The 16,098-nt window shown below is 38.4% G+C and overlaps 1 protein-coding gene across 19 annotated transcripts in view; it reads right to left on the bottom strand.

The window, feature by feature from the left end:
- The window catches only part of CPEB3 (cytoplasmic polyadenylation element binding protein 3), a 181,886-nt gene that overhangs the window by 16,616 nt on the left and 149,172 nt on the right, over positions 1–16,098 (bottom strand). For all 19 annotated transcript variants that reach the window (XM_037904945.1, XM_043552386.1, XM_037904942.2 and 16 more), the window contains 3 exons: positions 11,285–11,403; positions 8,724–8,838; positions 207–388 (listed from right to left, as the gene is read on the bottom strand). In XM_037904945.1, the coding sequence (XP_037760873.1) occupies positions 207–388; positions 8,724–8,838; positions 11,285–11,403 (416 nt within the window). The remainder of the gene's footprint in view (positions 1–206; positions 389–8,723; positions 8,839–11,284; positions 11,404–16,098) is intronic.

Here is a 16,098-nt window from a genome sequence, read left to right as displayed (position 1 = left end):
TTGACATGTAAGTTTATTAAGCTAGTTATTTAGGCTTCATCATGCTTTGGCTCCTCAAGTAAGCTTTTAAAGAATTACCAAATATGAGACAAGAATACAGCCTAAAATATCCTCCCACACAATTTAAAAAAAAAATAAAGATTTTTTTTTAGCTCCTGTACAATATCATCAACAGCAACCATTCCATTCGGTGTTGTTTTACTTACCCGTTTATCAATGTCATTATGTTGGAGCTGGACAAAGCGAGCACTAATAGCAGCAATATAGCTCTGCTGATTGGAGAAAGCCACTCTGCCAGCACCTTTTGGGTACTTCAGTTCTGGGTCCGTATCAATACCAGCATAGCAGACACCTCCATATAAACGGTCCATAATCATTGCCAGTTCAACTGTGAGAAAACAATTATTAAATATTGAAGACTCAATATTACTAAAGGTTTTATGCATGGCCGGCAGCTTTAAAAATAGACTATTCACCCTAATTCCAGTACTTCAGGAAAACAGAAAAGGGACCTGAAAGTTGGATTGGTCAAGGAATCACAGTACCCATCTGAAATATACTGAAAGTGCAAAGATAAATTGGTCAAGGTGCTAAGGAAAAGCTTTCCTGGGATTCTGTAACATACCCCAGGCAGAGTGTTATATCAGTTACATATTATATTTGATTCCAAAAAGTGCATTAGTGCAATGTCGAGGTTAAACAGTTATACATTACACTGTCAGAAAATGTAGATCCCCCCCTCAACAATGGTTAACTCAGCCCTACTGCATCATGTATATTGATGGTATATGTTTACTGACAAAAATAGTAATATACTAAGCTATATATTAATGAGAATAATAGAAATAAAAATACACCATATGTGCATAATGGAGACAAATGAGTTATCGGTAGAACCTCAGTTTTTGCATTTCCTGACTTGTTATTTTAAGCATTTGGTCTCAGAGATGCATTTATTTCTTTGGGGTTTTTTGTTTTAAAGAAAAAACTAGAAACTGTTGGAGTTGTTCTTGGATATATTAAATGCTCTAACTATCTGGGTACACTTGTCTAAATGCACAGTCAAATAAGTGCATCTGTCCTAAACTGGGCACTTTACAACTTTTCATTCCACGTCAGTATGTAAAGTTCAGACGTTCTTAATTTTGTTAAATGAAACCTAATTTCCACACTCCCCAGACTTGGGAAATCACGCTTAAATTAAGGGCTAAGACTGTGCCACATTTCACACATTGACCATTTTTGCTCAATTAGGGCCTGATCCACTGAAGTCAATGGAAATACTCCCATGTTTTTTCCAGACTTAGTTGGGATTTAGGTCAGATTCTTAAAGAATATGGTTCTTTTTTTCCAGTGAGGAAACTATTTTTTCAGTCTTTCCACTGAAACAGCTAAACATCCTTCAAACTTTCAGCAGAAAATTCATTTTTGGGTAGAAACCAAATATGGAAAATTTGATCCCAAAAGATTAATTATTCAGAAAAGCACAAGAGAACAAAGGTTGCAATGGAAAATGTTTCGTAGCCTTACCTGCCACAATGTACTCTCATTTGTGAATGAGTTATGTTTATACATATGTAAGTTATATATACATATTTATGAAATATATTGAATGTTATGTGATTTATATTATTGCATGGACATATTGCTTTACACACACATACACACACCCCCACAATACCCTCCTCCTTGCCCCCCAAACAGGAGGGATTTTTAGAAGACACTGAATCCTGTCAGAACTTTTCCAAACTGTCAGATATTCTAGCACCCCCCCCAAAAAGTTGTTTTAATTTTTTAAAAATTAATAAAACTCCCCACAAATGAATGACCAACAGAAATGGCAAATATCTATTCTAAACAAGAAAACTGCCACAATAAAATTTTGGAATATATGATCCTCAGAGGACAGCTGCTCAGGAACTGAAGAAACCAACATACAGCATAACGAAACACCCAAAACAGTAACTCCAAGAATAACCCCACCTACTAAACTTCTAGTTCCAGTTCTTTCTGCCATTCAAATTATGACACGTCATCTTTAAAGCATGATCATATTTCTCAGGTCATACTGCCCACTATCTTCTATTCCCTATATACCATACATGTGCACAGACAAACCTATTCTACACCAGTGTCACAAAAATCCCTTAAGTCTGAGCATTTTCAAACAGGGGGAAAGGGGTTAATTGGTTTTTCTTTAAAAAATTAAATATGGTGTGTTGCATCAGGTTCATTGTGTCATTTAGTTGCCTTGTCATACCACGTGTACTGACTTTATGATATGTTGTAGGGCTAAAGGGAAGCTTAACTATCTTTGGCTTTGAAGACAAAGACAATCCAAGTTTAGTTACCAAGCAAAACAGTATTTCTATTCTGTGAATATATTTAGACATCTGATTTTATAAACCTGTCATCTCGTATACTGACCACAGTTTGGTAGCTAGTTTCTCTTGTTGTCTCTCCAGAGACACCCTGTAGCAATCCTTTAGAAGAATCCGGCAATGCCGGGACTTCTAAATATACTTAAAGCAATAAATCCTGTACCAGAGAGAACAGGGTTTTGAGTATCTTACTACTTCTCTCGCTATATTATTTTATTACTGGTTGAGATGAATGCCTTAGGATTACAATCCATGTATGCCATATTGATACTGTATAAGAGTATATATACCTTAAACTTCTGTTGGAAGGGTCACTAAAAATTTTCCCAGACATCTGATTTTCCAAAATTCATTTTTCTTGTCTCAATAGGTACAGAAATATAGTCCTAGTACTACAGTTGCAACAGAAAAACATCAGTGGAGAAAATATACTTAACTTCTTAGGCTTTGGTACAATTAAGACTATGCTTTAAAAAGAGAAGACAGCAAAAATGATTGAAAAGGAAAGCACGGAATGAGAATGTATAAAGAACGGAATGGAAATTTGCAATATGTCAGACATGCACAGTGTGTCATTAAAAATGTATAAGTAAGAGAAAACATCTCCAGATGATGGTGCCTTTCAGATTCCCCAATGCAGTAATTTCTTAAGGTTTTTTATAAATCTAGCAGCAGAAGCACAGAGTTCTTTTAAGTTTTTATCTTGTTTTATGACAACCTCTTAACTTGACAGCTCAGAAGCTAATCCAGGTTACATAGATCACCTAGAAAAACTGGAATCTAAAATTACCTAAAACAATGTAATTTTTTTTTTTTATATATAGCCCATCTTTTACAAAACAGAAAAAAACATCTCTCCTTCTCAAGGGTATATTAGTGCAATGATGGTAAGCCACCAAAAGTAGACTAGTATATTGGCACCATGTAAAATCTTCATAGACTTTAAAGCCAGAGGGGACCACTGTGATAATCTAATCTGATCCCCTGCACATCACAGGCCATCTCACCCACCCATTCCTGTAATACACCGATAACTTCTGGCTGAGTTACTGAAGTCCTCAGAGCATGATTCAAAGACTTCAACTCTATGCCTAAGGAGGAGTCTTAAGAAAGTCTTAGACAGTTTCTAGACTAGGGTGACCAGATGTCCTGATTTTATAGGGACAGTCCCGATATTTGGGGCTTTTTCTTATATAGGCACCGATTACCTCCCACCCCCTGTCCGAATTTTTCACATTTGCCATCTGGTCACCCTGTTCTAGACAGAGAAATTCAGGCAAAGAACCAATTTTACTAGTGATAATGTTCAACTTCAAAAAAGTGCTACATTATTGCGAGTCACTAAATGGCATTATTGCAAATGGTATTTTGATCTGAATGTATAAAAGTTAACTCTTAAAGAAATGTTTGTCAGCTGTAATGTTCTATAGACTGAGGCCCCTCTATACTATAGGACCTCATAACAGCATAGCTATAGCGCCATAGCTATGCTGGCATTACCCTGTAGCATAAATGCAGCCTACAGCGATGAAGAGGGTTTTTCTTTTGCTGTAGGAATATCATTTCCCCAAGCAACAGCAGGCTAGGTAGCTTGGATGGAAGCATTCTTTTCCTTAACAATGCAGCCCTGCAGCCCCTCCTGGCAGGTTCCAAACCATGACACCCCAGTACAGGCAAAATGCTGCATACACTGGACTGTCCTTACTCTTCATAACCCCCACAACAAACATAAGCACCTCTATTTCACTCACTTGGCAGGCTCCAGCACTGCAACCACAAAATACCACTTTTCCAGCAAGTTCCAATGATCCCCTCCCAGCCCCACCCGAAAGCAGGGTACAGCAGTGCCCTCCAGCTTCCTCCCAGTCTCCAGGGAAAGCTGCTGTGTTGGTAGCAAGAAGAGGGCGCCTGCCAGGGTCCTCTCTGCCCTCCTATCTCAGTTAATGAGGATCTGGGTCAGAGTCATACAGTTTAAGGCCAGAAGGGGCCACCACATCCTCTAGTCTGACCTCCTGTATATCACAGGCCACCAGCACCACCTAGCACCTGCACACTAAACCCAACAACCAAAATTAGACCAAGCAGAAGTAGCCAAAGCAGAAGCTGCAGGTGGTTGAAGAGGAATTTCTGAGCTGCATCTTGATGTTCATAAGATCACAATACTTGTGATAATTTCATGAGTATTGGTGCCTCCATATATACACATCAATATTTGCATGGAAATACACTATAGTCACTGGTTAGTGCAAATTTTAAAAACTCGATGGTTTGAACACCCCTACTAAACGTAATATGATTAACATGTGTACAGCTTTCAGAATTGGGCCCTTATAATAAATATCAAGTTGAAACTAGTTTAGACTATGATTTAGTGAGTTTGTAAAAAGGACAGTCAGATTAAAAATTTTATTATTTAAAACCAATTTCCTAATATATGTTACAAACCTTAATTTTCAGCTCCGCTTGGGAAAAAATAGACTTGCCAATGTAAGTTTGTTTGTAGAGAGTTTCTAGCCAGTTCCATGTTCAGATTCTCATGCATTAACTCACTGCAGCAGTGTTCAAGTTTGAAAACATCGTAGGGCAATATTTTAAATCCAAACAATTCATTAAAACGTGTACAGTATTAACAGTAAGTTTTGAGCAACCCTTTAGAATATTATATATTTTATTTAACCAGACCTATTTTTTGAGCCCAGTGTGATTTAACAGTGTCTATAAAGTGTTTTGCTGTCAGGGGCTATATTTGTTTGTACAGTACCTAACACAATGGGGTCCTGGTCCAGGACTAGGGCTGCCAGGCACTATAAGAATACAAATATAATAATAGTAAATAATGAACTGAAAAACTTTAAAGGGACACTATCTAACTGGTCCTCAAACTTAGGTTTTTTTTAAACATTAAAAATCCCCACTAAAACTAATTATAAGAGTGTATTTTTTTAAAATATATACTGATTTTGTATAGATATGAAACATTCCACTTAATATTTCCTACATACAGGGGCAATTCTAGTACCTCTGGCACCCTCTACAGACTGACTTGATTCAGACCCCTTTTACAATCAGTTGCTGCTCTTTCCCACTCTTAAGATAGGACATAGCTATTTTATTTTATAATATATTAAACATCTACAAGTTAGGACAGGTTGACTGATGGGAAAGAGGCAGTACAGAACAGGCTGGTTAGGGAACGATGGAAAAGGGACAGACAAACAGGCTGACTGAGGTTTAGAGTCAGCACTGAGCAAATCTAGGTTCTTAGTAGAAATTGGAGGTGGAAGTGATCTTTTGTGGATGAACGAAGAACAAGACTTCACAAAATCAGCTCTATGGCTCCATGTAGGGGCACTAAAGGTTATTCTGACTACCCGAGTTGGCTATGCCAATTCAAGCGTGGCTGTGTTACGCTAGTACACGAGAACCTTGAAAGTGAAACTAGAATCATAGAAGATTAGAGTTGGAAGAGACTTCAGGAGGTCTAGTCAAATCCCCTGCTCAAAGCAGGACCAACCCAACTAAATCATCCCAGCCAAGGCTTTATCAAGCCACGCCTTAAAAACCTCTAAGGATGGAGATTCCAACACCTCCCTAAGGAACCCATTCCAGTGCTTCACCACCCTCCTAGTGAAATAGTTTTTCTTAATATCCAACCTAGACCTCCCTCACTGCAACTTGAGACCATTACTGCTTGTTCTGTCATCTGCCACCACTGAGAACCGCCAAGCTCCATCCTCTTTGGAACCCCCCTACAGCTAGTTGAAGGCTGCAATCAAATCCCCCCTCACTCTTCTTTTCTGCAGGCTAAATAAGCCAAGTTCCCTCAGCCTCTCCTCATAAGTCATGTGCTCTCAGCCCCCTAATCATTTTCGTTGCCCTCCGCTGGACCCTCTCCAATTTGTCCACATGCTTTCTATAGTGAGGTGCAATACTCCAGATGTGGCCTCACCAGTGCCAATCACTTCCCTCGATCTGCTGGCAATGCTCCTACTAATGCAGCCCAATATGCCGTTAGCCTTCTTGGCAACCAGGGCACACTGTTGACTCATATCCAGCTTCTCATCCACTGTAATCCCCAGGTCCTTTTCTGCAGAACTGCTGCCTAGCCAGTCAGTCCCCAGCCTGTCGCAGTGCATGGGATTCTTCTGTCCTAAGTGCAGAACTCTGCACTTGTCCTTGTTGAATCTCATCAGATTTCTTTTGGCCCAATCCTCTAATTTGTCTAGGTCCCTCTGTATCCTATCCCTACCCTCCAGCGTATCTACCTCTCACCACAGTTTAGGGTCATCCACGAATTTGCTGAGGGTGCAATCCATCCCATCATCCAGATCATTAATAAAGATACTGAACAAAACCAATCCCAGGACCGAACCCTGGGGCACTCCGCTTAATACCGGCTGCCAACTAGACATCTAGCCATTGATCACTACCTGTTGAGCCTGACGATCTAGCCAGCTTTCTATCCACCTTTTAGTCCATTCATCCAATCCATACTTTTTTAACTTGCTGGCAAGAATACTGTGGGAGACCGTATCAAAGCTTTTCTAAAGTCAGGTATATCACATCCACCGCTTTCCCCATATCCACAGAGCCTGTTATCTCGTCATAGAAGGCAATCAGTTTTGTCAGGCATGACTTGCCCTTGGTGAATCCACGTTGACTGTTCCTGATCACCTTCCTCTCCTCTAAGTGCTTCAAAATGGACTCCTTGAGGACCTGCTCCATGATTTTTCCGGGGACTTAGGTGAGGCTTACTGATCTGTAGTTCCCCGGATTCTCCTTCTTCCCTTTTTTAAAGATGGGCACTACATTTGCCTTTTTCCAATCATCCGGGACCTCACTCGATCACTACAAGTTTTCAAAGATAATGGCCAATGGCTCTGCAATCACATCAGCCATCTCCCTCAGCACCCTCAGACGCATTGCATCCGACCCCATGGACTTGTGCATGTCCAGCTTTTCTAAATAGTCCTTAACCTGTTATTTCACCACTGAGGACTGCTCACCTCCTCCCCATACTGTGCTGCCCAGTGCAGCAATCTGGGAGCTGACCTTGTCTGTGAAGGGCGAGGCAAAAAAAGCATTGAGTTCTTCAGCTTTTTCCACATTGTCTATCACTAGGTTGCCTGCCCCATTCAGTAAGGGTCCCACACTTTCCCGGACCACCTTCTTGTTGCTAACATACCTTTAGAAACCCTTTTTGTTACCCTTCACGTCCCTTGCTAGCTGCAACTTCAATTATGCTTGATTACACCAGGCTAGTTATTTTTATTTTCCAGGCTGAAGTGCAAAAAGTAAATAAGTAAACTAAATTTGTGTTCTAATTCTAGTAACTACTACAAATTGTGTGTGTGGGGGGGGTGAGAGTGGGGGGTGTTATTTATAACACTGGTATGGAAATTTGTTTAATTATATTACTTTTAGTCTGATACAAAAGTATCACCTTAAGGGATAACTGTGTATGCCAATTCCTATGTTTTTAATGCAATTCCCCAAATTAGAGTAATTCTATCAAACAAAATAGACTCCAACACCATGCAGGTGGACAGTGAAAAAACAGCATCATCTAGTAACTAGTAAGTTCTCAGATTCTTTAATAAAATATGAAAAGTCATCCTTCAGTTCATGAACTGGCAGTAGGAATTCAGTCCAAAATAAGCAACCATGTTATTGGTCACAGTAAAGAGGTACTGTCAGTGTGCAAGGAACCCAGAAAATTCAGAAAAAAAAGATTTGCTGTATTGCTTTCAAATGTTCTAAATTAATTTCTAAAACTAATCTTAGAAGCTTGCAAATTAATGTATCAATACCAAAAAATGGGTTGTCTTGCTTTGGAAAAATTCTAAATTTACTGTTCGAAGGCATTTTTCAACTATGAACTACAATTCATAACAGGCTGGGAAAAAAATATAGACAAAAAGAGTTAGGCCCATTTTTTTTAAATGGCCTCATTAGAACTGGTCTGGTTTTCAGAGATGTTGAACAACCACAACCCCAATTTAAGTCAGTGGGAGCTTAAAGTAAATACTTAACTGAACTGGTCAACTTAAAAAAAGCAACCCCCAAATTCAAGGACAATATGAAAATTTGAGCCTTAAAGTTATACTTGATTTATAGTACTAAACAATTGATTCATTGTCTTAACTAGTAGTTAATTTCAAAGGTCAGAAGTTCTCAGAAGTTATATTCTTACAGTTAAGGACAGAAGAAACTGATATGCTTAGAAAGTAAACCACACATTCTTCAAAAATCTCTGAAACAGATGGAACGTCATTGTCTCAGAATCTGAAACCAGTTACTGATAGTATGGTCTGGCCTAACTTTTCTTCTATTTCAACTCACCAGCTCGGAGGGGACGTGGAACTCCCCCTACAAAGATAGTTTTTCTCGGGTCCAATGGCTGAGAACCATCCATTACAAAATCACTGTCACTTAGGTTCCAAGGTCGAATTTGCACCTGAAAGAAAGAGGTCAACTTTTTCTTTACTTCATTGCTAACTTACCCTACACAAAGTAATAAGAATCAGCTGCTAAACGTTTACATATGTAAAATCTGATTAGAATATATGCACATACATATATTCACATTTTTTTAAGATAAAATAGTAAAATGATAGAATGTGAAAGTAAAAACGATGCAAGTATATCATTTATCTATGTAGGTATTCAGAAAGTACGCCTTACAGTGTTTACTTGAAAAAGGTGGACAGTATATTTATCACCTCTAGAGGCCAGGCTTGAGTTAGATTTCCTCTTGAAAATGCAGCTACCCCATTCTCTCCCTAATCTGCTTCCTCCTCCAGCCTCCTTTATTAGAATATGGAATATATAAAAGGACATTCAGAGCTTTATCATTTATAGAGTGAACTTAAGGATGCAGGCTGAACATTCAGCTTTCTTCTAGTCACATATAATTTTAAAAGTTGAAAAAGAGGGAAGAGGAAGTGGAATTAATTCCTGTGTTTAAAATAAGAGGATTGCAGAAATGTAAGTGCACGTGTTCAGTTTAGTTAAGCAGCCAGATAGTGGACAGTTAGACAGAAAGACTTCAGATTGTACAGAACTAAGAATTCTGCTCAAAAGCTACTTGGATAAGCCTGCTCACCACTACAACCCCCTGAATAAGTGAAATGTATAAGCATCATTTCCATTTGCCATTGCATTGCAATTTTCATTCACCCATGCAAGGTCTAATCTTTTGATTCAAAATGGCCCCTGTGAGCCTTTTATATGAATTTGTTAAGCACTACTCTGGAAGGATTATGCATATAGTACATTAACTTTAACATATATAATAATAATTACAATTCTATAAAGAAGAAGGCCCCAATCTGCAAGATATTAAGCACATACACTACTTTACTTACTTGACTAGCCCCATTGACTAAATACAGTATGTCCAATTAAAAAGAAAATTGGAAGAGGTGATAAATAGTTGTGCACATGATTACAGATATAAACAGGTGGTAAATGATTGACATTACCTCTTGCAGAAGAAAGTTAGGCCCAGAATACATGTTTAGAGAAATACTTTACATTAATAGCCTAAACTGATGTTGTCATTCCTGTAAATTAATAAAGTAGCAATTATCTATCTTAAAACCACCACCACACATGCAGTTTTTAGCCCCTCTTTATGTAAACCTGTCCACTTTAAAGACTGGTAGTACAGAAGAAGTCTCTACCTCCAGGATTTAACACAGTGCCAGCAGTTCCAGAGAGTTTCTTGTAATGTCCCATTGGCAGTTATAAACAGGATGGACCACTTTGTTTAATTTAACAAGATTAAGTCTATATTCTAGCTCATCCCTGAGTAATATGAGCCAGTTGTGCTGTAGTGGAAATTGTATCACGTATGTAATGCACCATTATATGCAAGCAACTGAAGAGGTTATCCACCAACTCATTTCTGATTGCAGACAACATAAAAATGCTTGGTTTTTACATACCAAAAGCCAGGGTTACATCTACAATGCCACCTTACTTTCTAAATAAAATTAAAAACAGGATCCTAGTAACTAGGTCTTTTTCAATAGTTCATTTTTAACAGATTCAGTAGTAATAGGGATAATTGTTCATCCTTGATTATAGGGAATCTTTATGGAAGTATATGGAAGCAATTTAGAATAAAAAAAGGGGGGAAATACTAAAAGGTATCAGACATTCAACCAGCAACACATTTTGAGGGATGTTAACTAGAAAAAAATATATTTAATTTTTATACCAATGAATATCTGCCTGAACATAGGTTGATTTAAAAAAATCCCTTTAGAAGGATCCATTTAAAATTTGATTAGCTCTAGCAAAATGACTCAGCAAGAATATACTTCAAACATGTTTTCCTTCTTTCTGGTATTATCCTACTCCTCATTTGTCCACCAGAAGTGTACAACTATATGCTTTTCACTGGTTTTAATAAACCTTTCTTTATAAACCAAATTTGGGTCAAAGCAAACTTGCTACAGTAAGTGAAAGGCATGAAAGATTATAAATTCCTTAGCTAGCATATGCAGAATTGAAAGCAATGAAGTACTCGCAAGGCTGCCTAAATTATTAAAGAGTTTTCTTTTTTAAATCATAGGGGCTTTTAAAAAAAATAAAACAGTATAGGCAAAGAATGTCACCTATAAAAAAACCTTACAATGTCACCTACAAAAAAAATGAGTAACAGGACACATTCTGTTACCATATGGTACTGGAAGTACCAACATAAAAGTTTAATTAAAACAGTGGCATTCATTAGCTTCTGAAGAAGCCAAATTATGCTAACGTAAGAAGGTAAGCCTAGTAAAGGAACACCAACATAACCAATTACACCGGGGGAAAATGCTTGCATATTTATTTGCTTTTGAATTGGCATGGGGAAGTTGGTTAAGAGCCAAGGCACTCTGAACACTGCTTACTGGTTTGTCCTTGATGGTGGGGCTTGACACACATAGGTAAAGTTTTCCATCTTCTTCTAGACAGGCATCTATCAGCGCTTGTACAGAGCTTTCCTCCTGGAACAGCAAAAAGGCATAACCTTGGAAAGGACAAAGGCACAAAAAGAAAAAAGAAAAGATGAAAAAACTTTTGAAAGATGGGTCAAAACAGAGAACACAAAAAAAGAATCTGAGAACTGCAAATATTTTGTAAGCAAATGATTTTGATAATTCACGAAGATTCTGAATTACTTTGTCCCAATACATAGATGGCAATAAACATGTAATATTGTTGCTAACTGTACTGAAGTTAATCCAATAATAAAATGCTTTCATAAGGAATCCTGCCATAGGATCACATGGAGAAAGCAGGCTTCCCCACGATCACGCATTTTTGTTTTGATGGTGCATACAGTGTTGATGCCACAATGGAGAAAAAAAGTCTTCAGAAAGTTTGTTTTCTTTATATACATTAAAGGTTCCAAACAAACACAGAACGGCTGGAAAAAACAGAAAAAATTGTGGAAGATTAGCCCACAACTATAATAGATCTCTATTTGTGCTCTTACAAGTATTCGTCATCTTAAATAAAGTGATGGTGTTGAGGCAGTTTCAGATGATATATAAGGGGGAAAATACTATGTGGGAAGGTCCATGAAAAGACAACCTGCATGCAGATAATCTGAAAATTTCTATCCTGAACATACATATGTTGGGAAGGGAAAAATGTATATTCTCATTCATTCATACTGTAGCTTTATTTCCTAAATATATTTCTAAATCAAATCTCCTAACATACGCAGTCCTCATTGAAGACCCATGATTTACTGAATTTGGACTTTTAAATTGTCACATACATAAAAGATTACTACTTGTTTTAGATAATGAAATTTTCTCATGCTTAGACCACTCAAAGGCTCAGACTTTCTTTAAACCTCCCCTCTAAAAAACAGCTGAAATAAGATAATCTTGAGGGAAAGCTGTAAACAACAAAGATTATGGATTGAGAATTGGAGTGCCTTCTGACCCACAAATACTCTGCTAATAAGATATCATATTTTAAATCAAATTTTTATTTTAGTTGAGAGTACTGAGATATTGAGACAAGCTTTTGTACAGTATAAAGTTAAGCCTCAGATATTCTTAACACGTATCCCTAACAGGTTAAATTTTGGAATAAAGAGAATAAAAGTTTTGGCATTAGTTTCCTTAAACTTTGAAATGCAAAATGTGAGCATGGAGATCAGTCAATTAAGAAAAAAAATGTACATGTTCTCATGTTTGACTACTGTTCAAGAAGTGCAACTAGCATTTATTTTCATAAAACAGTAAAATAATAATATGAAATGGGTTTGTCAAAGTTTTCTATGCAGTAGAGTCCACTGATTTATATTTAAATGTATATAATTTGACATTGTTTTAGTAAATAGGGGGTATTCTTGGATCCCAGCTGCTCAGGATAGTCTGACAAAATAGTTTTTAATCAGTTATGCTTAATGCTTTTGCTTTTCACCACCACAGTCATTCATACCTTTGTCACCTCAAAGCTAAATTACTGCAATGCTACTACACTAAATTAGATCTTAAGACCATTTGGTAATTACAGCTGGTATTGAATGCAGCTGCCCAGTTGTGGGGGATTTCCAGTAGTCTGTGTTACACCTGTGCTGAATAATTTGGTGTCGCTACCAGATGATTTCCCACTCACTGTTTTGATATTGGCTTTCACCTTCATAGTTTGGACCCTACCTAACTTATTGAGAGTTCCTTTCTTCACACAATTCTGTAGCAACTGCTTGAGCTAGCATTCCTGTCAAAACACAGGAGGACTGCTAGCAGAAGATTCTCAGTCGGGGCACTGACTCAAAGGGCACCTGGCTAGGCCTATTTGCATTCTCAAGTTTTATTGGGGAGGCAGCAGTTAAGAGGAGCTCAAGTAGAATTTTGAAGTAGTTACTGTGGAGAGTGGCTTTTTTTTTTTTTTTTTTTGCACTTGAAACTGAACACTTGGAAGAGACTATATCAGGGGTGGGCAAACTTTTTGGCCTGAGAGTCACATCTGGGTATGAAAATTGTATGGCGGGCCATGAATGCTCACAAAATTGGGGGTTGGGGTGCCGGAGGGGTCAGGGCTCCGGCTGTGGGGGTGGGCTCTGGGGTGGAGCCGGAAATGAGGAGTTCAGGGTGCAGGAGGGGGCTCCGGGCTGGGACTGAGGGGTTGGGGCAAGGGAGGGGGCCAGGGGTGCAGACTCCAGGCAGCACTTACCTCAAGCAGCTCCTGGAAGCAGTGGCAGTGGCATGTTCCCTCTCCAGCTCCTATGCAGAGGCTCAGCCAGGTGGCTCTGCGCACTGCCCAGTCTCTGCAGCCTTGGTTCCCAGCCAATGGGAGCTGTGGGGGTGGCACTTGGGCAGGAGCAGCGTGCAGAGCCCCCTGGCTACCCTTACATGTAGGAGCCAGAGGGGGGGCATGCTGCTGTTTCTGGGAGCTGTGCGGAGCCACGGCATGTGCAGAGCAGGGCAAGCCTCCAGCCCCGCTCCCTGGCTGGAGCACCGGAGCGGGGCAAGCCCCGGACCCTGTTTCCCAGCGGGAGCTCGAGGGTCGGATTAAAACATCTGAAGGGCCGGATGCGGTCCCCAGGCCATAGTTTGCTCACCCCTGGACTATAGTAGTCCCTCACCATCCACCACTAACTCATTATGATCATATTTCATTGGTCAATTCATTTTTTTGGGGTGGAGGCATGGTGTTTAAACTCATAGGCGGACTTCAATACTCTACATACTTCAGTCAGAAAAATTAGCCCCAAATGTTAAGAATGCTCTGGTTTTAACCAATATTTCCACTTGTTATTAAATAACCTCACAGTTCAGAGATTAAGCTAAGCACACCAAAATGTGGATGCTTGTCCGTACATTGTAATATTTTTGCTCTGCAAAATTCATTTGGACATTTTGACTGAACAGTCTTTCTTACAGTATGTTTGGTTACTGTGTTTTCTTTCCTGGATGAAACACAAAGCCTGGAAGATAGAAACGAAAAAAAATCTATACATGTTAGTTTTTTTATACTGCTCCTCATTACCACAGCAGCTGAATGCCTTCCATGTAAAACAAACAGAAAATATTTAGTTCAAGATTTGGGGAAAGGTTTGGGATAATTCTTATCAGAATCTACACAGATGCACCTGAGTTTCTTACCTCATAGTAAAGATTCTGTTGAACGTGTGGCAGAAAGACCCGAATTCCGTTTTTGGATATAGTAAATATTGTATTTGTAGTTATGATCCAATTAACTTTACCCTAAACAAAAAATCCTTGGCTTGTTCTGTTCAGCTGCTAGACTACAAATGCAGTCCTGGTACGTCAGAATTCAGTTTCCTCTCCTGACTCCAGTACCCTATATACTGCAGTCAGAAAAATCAGCCCCAAATGCAAGACCTGTGCTGCCTTACTCTTCTAGTGCATATTACCTCTGCCAAATAAGGAGACTGCAAGGAGTCTCTGAAAATGAAATTCTATGCACTTTGCTTTGGGATTATGACAGCCCTCCCCTATTAGCTCTGCTGGGCCACCCAATCAGCTTCTCAAAAAAAAAAAAAAAAAAAAAGGCTAACACAGGACTTCAAAACCTGCTGACTTGATGCCTCCCGCGGTTCTTGAAAGGTTTTGGACATCCAAGACCTCCAGAAATCAGGTTTCCACTATAATTAAAAGTTGTGATTCAATAACTGAAGTTAAATTCAAATACTATACTGATAAACACACATAAGAACTTATATGGATTTGAATAAAACATCTATATCTGCCAAAGTTAAATTAATTAAAAAAAAAATCACATTCATCAAAATATTTAGGGATGCAAAAAGTCAGAAGAGAGAACCACCTTGAGATAGGAAACCTACAGTATTTATTTTAGAATTAGTGTTTAAAGTATTCTGAATGTGTGAAGTATTATTACTACTAAAATTCATTGTATAAAATCTATCCTCTTTTTGGTATTTAAGGTTGTTTGTGTTTGTTAAAGATTATACTAATCTTTAAATTAAGATCTCAGATACTCCTTGCTCAAATAGACTCCCAAGAATGAACTGTTATTTGCATTGGAATAGAACCCTGTGGCAGAAGGTGTTCCCTGAACTCTAACTATACAAAAGTTAACTAGAAAATATCCATGAAGACCACTTGCTCCATGCTTAAGCTAACATTGCACAAGGAAGTTTTATATCACACAAGATGCAATTTAAATTAAATATCAAATATGTATTTTGTATCAGGAAAAACAAAAGAACATTTTGAATTACAACACCAACCAAGCCTTTTAATGAAAAGCTAATATGTACTTTGACAACTGTAATGCACTAACATCTTTTCACAATTATATCCACCTGTGCTTAAATGGCTATAATTTGCAATTCTCTGGGTCAGACCATATTATTCCCTCTAGGAGATGACACCACAACATGTGGTTTGGAAGGTATAGCTTTGGCTGTTAGGCAACAGAGCTCTCAGCCATGCCCTATGTAGTTGTATGCAATTATACAGTGCATTTCACAGATCATCTTGAAGGATTTTTATATATCCTCAAGGATGACTGGTGTTTAAACTTATCCTCTGCCTTTCTCTGATTTTAGATACAGCCAAGAAAACATCAGGTGGTGTTCAGATGCACATCCAAATGAGATTTAGGCTGGTGTCTGAACTAGAAAAACAGAGAGCATTCAGGTTTAATGGTGCCAAAATGAGCTATTCTTACATTCTTCTGACAAAAAAAAAAAAATAGACAATCCCATAAGATG

This window comes from Chelonia mydas, chromosome 7 (genome assembly GCF_015237465.2).
Source record: "Chelonia mydas isolate rCheMyd1 chromosome 7, rCheMyd1.pri.v2, whole genome shotgun sequence".
NCBI lineage: Eukaryota > Metazoa > Chordata > Testudines > Cheloniidae > Chelonia > Chelonia mydas.
This window is presented reverse-complemented; position numbering and strand designations above follow the sequence as displayed.